The sequence below is a fragment of the Mesoplodon bidens genome (genome assembly GCF_964165515.1).
Source record: "Mesoplodon bidens genome assembly, chromosome: 1".
Classification (NCBI taxonomy): Eukaryota; Metazoa; Chordata; class Mammalia; order Artiodactyla; family Ziphiidae; genus Mesoplodon; species Mesoplodon bidens.
Genome location: NC_138176.1, coordinates 213,382,821 through 213,395,334, shown reverse-complemented (window position 1 = coordinate 213,395,334; position 12,514 = coordinate 213,382,821). Strand labels below are relative to the sequence as shown.

The following is a 12,514-nucleotide window of genomic DNA, read 5'->3' as shown; positions in this document are numbered from 1 at the left end:
AGAAAATGGGAGCAATTATCATCTCTTATCCACTAGGGAAAATTTGATAAAACATAACCATTGTATACTTCTAAGAGAGTTCTTATCTCTGGCATTGGTTTCTTCATCTATATACTGATAGTTAAGAGGAGAAACCTCCTTGGTTTCTAAGTCTCTGAGTCTGTGAATCAGTATGTTCTCAAAGTGGAGAAGGTTACATAAGACCAGTGGTTTTACATCTGGGAATGATTTGCCCTTGCCTCCCAGGGGACATTTGGTAATGTCTGGAAACTGTGTGCGTCAACATGGGGTTGGGGTGGAAGGGATTGCTACTGGCATCTGATGGGTTAAGGCCAGGGATGCTGCCTAACATTCTGGGATGCACAGGACAACCTCCACACCAAGAATTATCTAGCCCCAAATGCCAGTATTGCTGCGGTTGAGAAACCGTGCATTAGCCAAAGGTCTTAAGGGAAGTATTTCCCAAATTTCACTTATTTAATTTTATTTCACCTAATTTTTTGATCTGTAGCACCTTGCACAATTGTTGGTACAAGATAGGCAGAGTAAATTTTTGATGGATATATGAACAGTTGGATGAATGATTAATGAATTCATATGAATGAATGTATGAAAGACCTGCTTATTTTGTGCTAAAAGAATGATGAGCACATTAGATATCTCATTTTCAAATACAAGTCCTAGTCCCCAGCCAAATACGGGTGATTTTGGGGTTATGCATACTTACATTCTATTACCTTAAATAAAAATTGGGAATTGACTGCATAAATAGAAACAAAGAAGGAAAGGTATTCATGTTTATGAATGAGTGTAATGTTATGTTTAAAGTGCCTGCTCTGGGACTGCCTTGCAAGATCCTGGCTTCACCAACGCATTACCTAGTTACTTAACCTCTCTAAATCTTAGTTACCTTGTCATTAAAATATGGACCATAACAGATAATATGTGGTAACACTTAGCGTAATGCCTTGTACCCATAAGTGTTCTATATTATTATTTTTTATTATTTTTTTTGACTCCATCCCTAGCATAAGCCAAGTAGTTTTACTGGCATAATTTAGTTTAATCTTTTAACAATCCGACAAGATCAATATCAATAGGTTCACAAAATGTGAAGAACTGGTCAATCAAGGTGAGGGGTTTTAGAGTGTTTATTGTGGTACTCAACTTGTGTATGTTTGAAATTTTCAATACAAAATTCAACAAATTCAGCACATCTATAGGTCTATAGGTTAGGGGCTTGAATACACTTTTGCCAGGATTTTTCTGTTCTGGAGTCACTTCCAACACTCTCTAATGTCTAGATTGGTAAAATAGGTGTTTCATAAAATACAGTAATTTGAGGTAATGGAAAGAATATCAGGCTAGGAGTTAGAGATTTGGATTGAAATCTAGATTCTGCCATTTACTAGCCTGGTGAACTTTGCTTTATCTACCACACTTGGAAAGAATCATCTGCAAATGGATTTTACAAGTGCCTCATTTGTAAATAAAAGGAGGGGAGTGATTTTAATTAATTTGTTAAATCCTAACCTGATTGATCATTTCTGAAAAGCTTTACAAATAAAATACACTCTTATCTATGAGTTTATTTTGAATGTGGTCCTGATTGATGTCCTCTAATTTGGTCACTGTTTTTGGTTACATCTTATCTAAGTGAGCTCACCCTTTAGAAGTGTTAATAAACAGTGAAACGGCTGAGAATAACAGGAAAGTAAGGAATAGTTCCCTGAAGAACGTTTGATTTCTAGTCTCTTTATTTTTCTTTACTAATTCTATCCACATATTGAAGGAAGCGTCAGAAGTACTTATTTGCTGAATATCACTGCTGTGATTGTATAGCAAGCTTTTTTTCTCTTTTGTGTTCCTTTAGTAAGTTTATTATATATGTTTTTTTTTTCTTTTTCTTTTTTTTTTTTTTTGTGGTATGGGCCTCTCACTGTTGTGGCCTCTCCCGTTGCGGAGCACAGGCTCCGGACGCGCAGGCTCAGCAGCCATGGCTCACGGGCCCATCCCATGGCTCACGGCACGTGGGATCTTCCCAGACCGGGGCACGAACCCGTGTCCCCTGTATCGGCAGGCGGACTCTCGACCACTGCGCCACCAGGGAAGCCCTATTATATATGTTTTTAATTCAAGCAAACTCAGAACAAGATTGCAAATTTTTCTACTCAGATCTTGGCATAATTAATTAATCTGGAACCTTAATAAAAGGTCACAGCAAAAACAACCACTAGCAGTATTGAATAGCATATGGTATCTTTGGGATAAGAGGTCAAGATAATGCTTTAGAGCAGCAGTATTTAAACCTTTGGGAACAGGAGTGGAGGAGGGAAAGGGTTGATAGGATAGCATCCTTATTTTCTTTTCTAGAGTAGCTCTGTGACTTATTTATTCATTCATTCATTCATTCATTCATTTATGGCTGCGTTGGGTCTTCGTTGCTGCCGGCGGGCTTTCTCTAGTTGCGGGGAGCGGGGCTTACTCTTTGTTGCAGTGCGCGGGTTTCTTCTTGTTGCGGAGCACCGGCTCCAGGCATGCTGGCTTCAGTAGTTGCAGCACTTGGGCTTAGTAGTTGTGGCACGTGGGCCCTAGAGCACGAGGGCTTCAGTAGTTGTGGCACACGGGCTCGGTAATTGTGGTGCACAGGCTTAGTTGCTCTGCAGCACATGGGATCTTCCTGGACCAGGGCTCGAACTTGTGAACCCTGCGTTGGCAGGCGGATTCTTAACCACTGCACCACCAGGGAAGTTCCTCTGTGTTTGTTTCACATGGTAGGATTCCAAATGGCTTTTAGGTCTAGTACTTGGATTTCTTTAAAACAAACAAACAAACAAACAGTTAATAGAAATATATTGAAGGACTTATATGAAACATCTTTGAGTTTAAACAACTAGTTGATCTAAATTACTATTTACTTAGAAAAAAAAATTTTTTTTTGTTAACAGAAACAGATATGCAGTATGCAGCAAAAGTATACCATGATGAACGACTCCGAAGGAAGGCAGAAGCCTTGAGCATGGACAACTGTAAAGAATTGGAGCGGCTGACCAGTATTTATAAAGGAGGATGAACTGGGATTTTATTTATACCTTTTAGAGTACTGTTTTTTCTGTAAGTAAGTTTAGTTTCATCATGAGAGCTAAAGAAAAAGATATGGTGTTGGAAACTAAACTGAATAGTTGGTCCCTGAAATCTTGGACTGTTTATGACCTACTGGCTCCTTTAAATAGTAAGAAACTGAAAACTAAAATTAATATTTTAGTTATGCTTCTGCAATTATTTTCACTTTAAAAGCTTATACGATTCCTAACTAAAAATGTCTTGAGAAAGGATTATCACACCTGTAGCAATTTCTGGTTTTAGATTCTCAGTTTTTTTCCCTTGTCATGTAAATATTTATGGAATGATCATTTTCTGTATATACAAGTTATTCCCTTTTTATTTAACTTCTTTTGGTGTTTAGCTCCATGAGACACTTTAAAGTGATGGAATAAATGTTGTATGACAAAATTACATTTTCCTTGTCAGATGTCCAGTGTGTGGAGGTTGCAATGAAACTTTATCAAAAAAGAAAAAACAAAAGTTGTTTAACTTTGTGTAAAATCTTGTAGCATTACCAGCGTAGAGGGAATCAATATTTTTAATATTGCCATTATATTCTAAATTATATATTGAGATAAATGAACTGGTGTAAAGTATCAGTTTGCTATTTATTTAGTTTTATGAATTGCTAAGCCATGCATAGAAATGAAACGCTATACTGATAGATTTTAAAGAAAATACGAGGAAATGGCTATATAAACAATAACCAAAAAGGGTCTTCAACAGTAAATTGCAGTTATGTCATTTGCAATTCCAGTAACTAAAAGGCCCCCAAATGTTCATATATATACATCTTTGAAGGCTGCTAAAATTTATGAAGAAAAGGACCTACCAGTTTTACCCCCCATGGAAATTTGCAGTTTCTTCTTAGTGATCAGGATCCTTAGTAAACAGGATCCGAAACTAAATGAGTTCTTAATATTGTCTAAGTAATAGGAAAAATTACTACTGAAATGAAGCTTTGTGCCTTTTAACCTGATTGCCAACTCGTAAACATATAGGTAGATTAACAGCAGACTTACTTGATCAGAGCATGATCTGTTTGTCCATATACAGCAGTGAGCAGAAACATAGCAGTAGGTAGAATAGTGATTTATAGCAAGTTATCCTTACAAAAATTTGAGCTAAAATCTATTCACCATTGAGTAATTCAATTAATCCTATAGGAATAAGCTCCTTATAATTAAATCCATAATATAAATTGGAAAAATCAGCTGGAACTTGAAGTTTTTGGTGCCTGTATGTTGGATCTGAAACTATTTAATTTCTAGTCTTCTATGTTTGTTTGTTTTTCTTCTATGTTTAACAGTTGTATTTTAATGATTTTGCTTTCATACTCATTTAACAGAACATGAACACATCTTTGGTAGTTTTTTTGTGTGTGAGAGAATGCTAGTTAGAGTGCAGTGTTCTTTTATTTAAAGATTTTTTTCTGAATGTAATTTATATAGCATCTGTTGAATAGAACTTCTGAAATGACCATTCTTTTTTAAATGTTCTCTTGTATCCCCTTTTCCAGGTAAATCAATAGAAATGCTTGATTGAATTAGTTGTTTAACTAAACAGCATACTATCCTAGGAAAACTGGACAGCTTAACCAACTTTCTTTAGAAATTCAACCTCAAAAAGAAAAAATAGCGTGCTTAAAAGAAAATACAATTTAAAATATTTTCTTAGGCTTATAGAATTAGTTTCTGAAAAACAAGGTCATAGCATTCTAATTAACTTTGAAAGTTTATATGCATCAGAAAACATACAAATATAAATGAAAAAAATTTCATCCATTATTTTTCCAGTTTTAATGGGAAATTTACACTATTGTGATTGATGCTTATGTGAATTGAACTCTTGTTGACTGATTCTTTTTCCCTTAATCCTGACTTTAAGGGGATAGGTGAAGTTATCAAGTTAAGTGAAGTTATATATTATGAAGTCATACATGGTTTTTGGACAGAACTATATTTCAGTTGCATTACATTTCATTTCATAAAATGCATTTGATGAAATTTTCAAACAACTGTGGGAAATGACCGATCGAGTGCCTGACAATTTAAGCCACATGTAAAGTATGCAAGTAAAGAGTAAGTCCTTAATGTCACCTATATCATGGTATAAAGGCCTGTCCAGGTGTCTTAGAATTTTGGGTTAATTCTACAAAGTAAAAAGAATTCTACTGTCTTTTTTTTTTTAATCAAAGTGTATGATTTACAGTGTCAGCTATCTTGAGATGTAAGATTTTCACATTTGCTGCTCTTCTAACAAAAGTTCCATTTTGCCATCTTATTTTTAGCTACCTGAACTTTCCAATTTAATTTGATAACTTGTCCTCTTCATTTTAATCATTGCCTAAAAGCCCTCAATCTTTGAGTATTGATTTACTAGCTTTTCTAACTGGTATTTTAGAAGTTTGGCAGCAATTATATTTATTAGTGCTTTACATTTTTATCCCTTTTTAAACACATACACAGACATAATTGTCTTTGCGAGGATTTGGGGGCAAGTAAATAGTACCTTTTCTCCTCCTCTTTTAATTCCTTTGTTTTCAAATAGGTGCTAGCCATTTGTAAGTTTTGGAATTTATTGTGATCAAATCTGAGAATTTAATTCTCAACAATGAGAAATAATAAGTGAAAACAATATGTTTTGGGAACAGACTGCATTTGAATGCTTAAATAAGTATTTGTTTCGTAATCATTACATTCTTATATATGATAATTACAAAGATTTGGTAGAGAAGAGTAAGCCCTTAAGGTATATATATGCCAGTGCATTAAACCACTTTGCTTTTATGTCAGCTCAGGTGTTATTAGGAACAGGAAGATAGAATTCCAGCCCTTTGCTTTAATTGTACTTTCATGCTTAAGTGTTCTTCCTGTTAAATCTTTAGTTATGCTAGTATGTAAAATTGTTACTGAGAGAAATGGTTAACCTCTTGATTTCCCTTTGTTGATTTGTAATGTTTTTAAATGCAGCTGTTATTTAACAGATGTGACATGTTAGTATTACTTAATAATGCATTCTAACGTATTTCATTAAAAAAATCTCCCACCTGTGTTAAGGCAGTGAAATATTTCTAGATGTTGGCCTGAGGACCAAATGAGCTGTCTTTTTAGTTAAGTAAGAATTATGTCAAAAGACCAAATGATTCAGAAGGAGAATTTGTGCACTTATTTAGCTTTCCCATAGGAAGCTTGTGTTCAGTATTACTCTTACTATTACCTATCTTCATACTGAGTGAACCAACTGAAAAGGCATTCATAATCTTTTTTCTTAACTGAACAGAAAACCTTCTGAAAATGAACAATAAATCTTAATTTTAATCTGTACTAGATAGCTGAAAAACTTTGTCTTTTGGCCATATTGGACTACTGCCTAAAGTCCATAAAATTCTCCATAAACCCATGAAAAAGAAAAGAGAGTAGTCTCACAATAACTTCAAAGTTTTTTTAATTCTAATTTTTAAGTTCAAATAAGTGGGTACAATGAGGATCTTTAATAATTCTTGCACATTCCTTTAATAATCTGGCAGGCAATACAGTCCTCGAATTCAGGCTTCCTCTTCGTTTTATTACTATTAAATAGACAGTTTCGTGTAAGTGGAAACATTTTCCCTCAAAACACTAGTTCAAAACATATTCCTTATATTAAGGATTATGTAACCACATTTTTTGTAAATTCCTGTGTGTAACTTTCCTGTTGATACGTGATTCCTTTTCATTTATTTAATTTTATTATCTGCTGGTTTTGGGGCCAATAGATTTGTGAATATTCTGTGGCTGTGTCCATGTATACATGTGTGTGTATATATATATATATATACGTATATGTGTATATATATATATATTTTTTTTCCAGCTAATACCTCAAATATGTGATTGTTTAATATATACCACATTATATTTGCACAGAGCAGGGCTTCCATTAGCAGTGGATTTTCTTATTTCTAACTTTGAAAATCAGTCCACAGAATTTCATTGGTGTGGATTCTTTCTGTTGATCTTTTCCATATTTTAACAGAGATTCCTATTATAATGCCCATACTTCAAATATAATTGTATCTTTCTATAGCAATCTGGAAGTATGTAGGGGTAAGAAGTGTTTCTTGTAATGTTTTAGTAAGTTACCATAAAAAATTGGAATTACTCGTTGCCAAGCTGTCTGGTAACTGCATAACAGATGACATCTGGCATGAATGTGAATGTCTCATTCACTTCAGCCCAGGAGTTGGCACATTCTAATCTGATATTCTACTTTGCCATTTAAGAGCACCACTAAAATAATAGAGATTTTTCGATGACATCGGAGTATTTTAAGCATCAATTTAAAAATGAAGTGCTTTGGACTGTATATGGATGGATGAGTATATCAATGAGAAGAAAGAAACTCACACATAAATAATATTTTTGTAATTTATTTGTATTAAGAAATGCTTCTTACCTTTTTTGTTTTTTTAATTTTTGGGTTGCTACATAAGACTTTCTTTCCATATGAAGTTTAGATCATGTTTTTTAAAAGCTGCAGGTAATTTTCAAGGTGTGATGGAATTTTAATGGAAGCCTTGTGTAAGTTAAATGAAGTGAAATTGGTAAAGGAGATCTTGCTTTGTCTATAGTGCATTCAAGATTATACAATTAAATTTCAAAATGAAATGTCTGATTTGTAAAATATTTAATGTTATATCAGACTTATATAAAATAAACTTTTCTGTGTGAGAACTCTGTTAAAGAAAATGCATTTGATTTTTAATGAATGTTCTGCTGAATGATTTATGATGAATATTTGTCTTTCAGTCTCTGCAGTTTATCTCAATATATGAATAAAAAGGTCTGTTCTCACTGTAAAGGATTTGTTTTTATCATGTTTTATATTCTTAATATGGCCTTTCCTTCATTCATTCAACCATTCAACAAATGTATGAATGTTTGCTATAACCCAGGCAGTAATATGGGAATTAATCACTGAACAAGGCAAAAATCCTTATGAAGTTTACATCTAGCAAGGGAAATAAATGTCAAGTAAATAACTAATTATAATTATGATGAATGCTACAAAGAAGATTACAAGGTACAACAAAAGCATATATCTAGAAGACTTAACCTACTCTGGGAGGATTAGGGAAGGTTTCTCTGAGGGAGTGAGCTTAAGCTGAAACCCAAAAGATGAGATAAGTAGGAGTGAGGTGAATGCTAGATAAATATTTCAGGCAGAGTGTGCTAAGTTGATAAAGTCATAGAAACTTTACAGAAGTGAAAACAAACTTGTATGATTATGACATAGGAAGCCAGGCTAAGTTAGAGAAATAAAATAAGATAAGGGCCAGATCCCATGAGGCTATATGTAAACCATGATGATTTATGTTCAAAGAAAAACTTTGAGATTTTTAATGAAGGAGTTAACATGATGAGACTTGAGTTTTTAAAATAGCATTTTAGTTGTTGTGCAAAGAAGACTGGAGGGCAAAAGTGAATGTAGGAAATGATAGGAAGTATTGTCAAAGGAGAGATGATCATGGCTTGGACCAGAGTAGGAATATAGTGATTGATTTTGAGATACAGTCAGGATGTAGAATCAAGAGAATTATTTGATTGATTGGATTTGGGATAAATGGAGGCAGCAATTAAAAACTTTCCAAAAATTTGGCTATGAAAAGAAGTAGAGAAAAGGGGTGGTAGCTGGAAGATGTGGTTTCTGAGAAGGCTTTTGTTTTTTCAATTATTATTTATTACATGAAACCTTACTACTTATTACATGAGAGACCTTACCAATTCTTTTTATTCTGGTGGAAAGGGGCAAGTAGAAAGTGAAAAAATAGAGAAAAAGAAGGATAATAGTATTAAATACCTGATATTCTAGAGGATGTTGGAGCCACTGCAAAGATGGAATAATTACTTTAGCTAAGAGACACCACCAGCATTCTTTCAGAAAGGAATATATGGGTTATAGCTTTTATTTTCTTAATGAGATAAGCAGTTTATGGAAAATTAGGGGGTGGAGAGGATGATAAGCAGACACTTCAAAAAGAATGAAGACAATTTGAAGGAATCATTTTCACTGAGTCGTCTGACTAGTGAAAAGTAGGATTTCTTTGGGTCTCACATTGGTGACAGAATTTACAATCTGTTAAATTTTGTGTATTTTTTCCAACTTAATCCAGCAGCCTTGGCATAGACATGTAGAATACAACTCATTTAGCTCTTCCAAATTTGAGGTTCTGTCAGGCAGGAAAGATGGTAGGGGCATTTAAGATGTTGACAAGTGAGTGGTTTCACTGACTATTAGATGTAAGCCAGAGATCGAGGGAATTAGTGATTTCTGAGGTGACTGCCTAAGTCCAGGGTGTGGTGACCATGGGTGATAGTATAGAAGAGAGAGTTATTGTATAGACCTTATAATTGTATTTTCAATGGGCCAAATCCCAAACCAGAGCCAAAATCAAAATTTGTAAGACATTTTCCAACTTGGCCAGTGTACGTGATAAAATTTTCATTTTTGTATGTTGGAGAATCAGCAAGACTTTCCTCCCCATACGAGTTTGAATACCAATAGAATTTTCACACAGACAGCCGAGCCAGCCTAAATCCAGATGATTGATTGATTTTTTGATAGGAAACCAGAATCTAAAAAAAAAACAAAAAAGTTGAGAGCTCTGCTATAACAGCTAAGAGAAATTTAAGCTAAAGAAAAGCAGAAACAAAGGCTCTAATAAACTCAGAACTTTAACATGTGTATGTTTGTTGACTATATAATGTACTGGTATGCTGTGTACATAGTAGAACAAAATAGCAAATTTGTATAATGAGATAAAAATTTTGCGTGCATATGCATGTATGTGTATACTATCTGTTTCTTTCTGAACTTCAGAGATCATCTGTTAAATCCCACTTTGGAGAACTGGCACACGGTGCTGATAATCTTTTAGGTCAGTAAATATTTCCCTTAGTCCTGTACCAACAGCAGTGTTATTGATGGGTAAATGCAAACAGATCAATCTGAGTACATAAGGAACTCTCCTATTGACATGCCATAATTTGGAAACCACCACACTTGGAAATTAAAAATCTTACTAGATTTTTCAATTTGTAGACATCGTGGTATTTGGAGATCTTGGAAAGCTGTGCTCTCCCTTTTTGCCACTCAAGAGGAAGAAAAATATCAGCAATATTTTCCAGGTCAACTACCATATAATAATGTCATTAAAATGGATAATTATGTTAAAATGAAAAGTAGTGCTTCCAGAAATTAGAAGTTCTTGCTAGAGTTCATATTTTTATTTGCCTCCAAACTTGGGGGCAAATGGTGGGGAGGTACGGGTGAAATAAGGAGTTTTAGTTTTAGTCAGGGCCGGGACTAATGGTTTCTTGTAATCACTTTCATTCTACAAATGTTGAAATGAGTACCTACAGAATGCAAGAAACAGAGGCATTGTAGGAAACTGGAAAAAATCTAAACTGTGACCCTTCTTTCTAGAACTTATGGTCTCACTGGGTAAACAAACTAAAACTATGACACATAATTATGCACAAATAAATATCAATCATTCTTGGTAGTACATAGGAGCATTCAAGAGAATGTGATGGATGAGAAGGTGTTATAGGGAAACAAGATTTATATAACTAAGGCAGAAAATGAAGGGGTTTAGAACATGCCACCCTGAAATATGCCACTTTAGCATATTGATTATTTTGATCTGAAGGCACTAGGAAACAGCAAATGCAGGAAGGGCTCTCTGACCTCCTACTTTCTACTTAAAGGCTTGTCATAAAACTTCCCATGAGAAAGGTGCCCTCCCTCTACCAGGAAGAGAAGAACATTCTTATCACCAGAGATGGAACTGACACTGAAATGGACCTGTGCAAACAAACCTACTAAAATAACCCTTATCTTCCATGAGTTTATCCCATACGTTTAATAGTCACTGTTGTACAATCTACTGCCCCTAGCCCAAGCCCCCTTGTCTGTCTCATCCCCACAATTTATTGTTCTTTGTGTAAAAAGGTATATAAACCTTGGGCCTAACGGCTTTGGGTCTTCATTTTCCTTCTGAAGACTCCCATGTACATGTAAAAATATTCAATGAATTTGTATGATTTTCCTCCTGTTAATCTGTCTGTTAATTTCACTGTTAGACCCAGCCACAAAATCAAAGAAGGTAAAAGGAAGTTTTGCCTCTCCTATGAGAGAAATAAGCATTTCAGATTCGGGAGCCTCCATAACTAGCATGGGAAAATAAGAGTCATTTGGATGGAAGGGTGAGGTAATCAATTCGGCTGGGAGTATAGGATTCACAATAGAGTGCATTTAGAAGTAAAGTAAAATGACATGTTAGTGCCAGATTAAATACTACATCAACTATTGTCTGCAATGGTATATCACTAAAGATTTTTTGATCAGCAATAATGTACGTTATTTTAGAAAGGTTTAACTGGCCATTGTTACGTGGCTATTGATACGGTTTTGCTGAATGGAATAATGGTTTGAATGAAGAACTGAAAAAATCTAGATGTAAAAAAAACATTGTTAAGGAAGAAAAGAACATAAGGAAAGAGAGCAAACATGATACCTCATGGAATCTTGGAACCAACATGGACATAGATCAGGAAACACAGGTTTACTGGAGTTTTTAGAGGCTTTGAGTTAGAACTGACAGACATATGTGTAGAAATATTCAACACCCAACAAGCAGCTGAAAATGTGAACCTAGAACTCAGATGAAAAGTGCAGATTTAGGGCTCACATTCTCAGGACACTGTGGAAAGGGAAAAACAGCAGAGGAATCAAAGACAAGCTTTAAATGCCTTCATTTAAGAGGAGGCTAGAGTGGGTGAGGAGCTAAAATAAGTGCAGTGTCCTAGAGGCCAAGAAATGAAAGGAAGGAAAATGAAGTCATCTTCAATGATGTCAGTTGCTATGGAACTGTCAAGTTCACTTGTAATGACAAGGAGGTCATTTGTAACAGCTGGGAGCTTTGTAGTTTACCATTTCATCCTCCTAAGGAAATAAGTATCTTTTCACCACGTCTTGGGCTATGGTTCCTTTTGCACTTCTACTTTCTGGGATTGGAGTTGACAATCAGTCGAAAACAAGTTCCCATAGACCTCATTTTCCTACCACCTACTGTAGGTTTTCCTTAAATGTGCACACAAGCAATGCCCCAAACAACAAGTAATGTAGGCAGTCCTTAAAGGTATAGCCTTCTAAGTCAGGAGCCAATGAAAGAAGGTTGTTCAATGTCTGCATATGTAGAGGCTTGAGGTACACACATAACTCAGATCTCCAGAAAGCTCATGGATCCTCGTTTCAATCTAGACAGGGCCTTGAGTCACAGTATGTGGGTAGCACCCATGGGAAAGCCAAAAAAGACTACTAAGTTGGGGTCAGAAACCTATGGACCTGGGACTTCTAATCACGG

The 12,514-nt window shown here is 34.9% G+C and overlaps 2 protein-coding genes across 5 annotated transcripts in view; one reads left to right on the top strand and one right to left on the bottom strand.

Moving 5' to 3' along the window:
* The window catches only part of DNAJB14 (DnaJ heat shock protein family (Hsp40) member B14), a 38,275-nt gene extending 30,328 nt beyond the window's left edge, over positions 1 to 7,947 (top strand). For all 3 annotated transcript variants that reach the window (XM_081230230.1, XM_081230228.1, XM_081230227.1), the window contains one exon: positions 2,949 to 7,947. In XM_081230230.1, the coding sequence (XP_081086356.1) occupies positions 2,949 to 3,073 (125 nt within the window). In that variant the 3' untranslated portion in view covers positions 3,074 to 7,947. The remainder of the gene's footprint in view (positions 1 to 2,948) is intronic.
* The window catches only part of DAPP1 (dual adaptor of phosphotyrosine and 3-phosphoinositides 1), a 505,976-nt gene that overhangs the window by 410,450 nt on the left and 83,012 nt on the right, over positions 1 to 12,514 (bottom strand). The gene's annotated exons all lie outside the window — the stretch shown is intronic.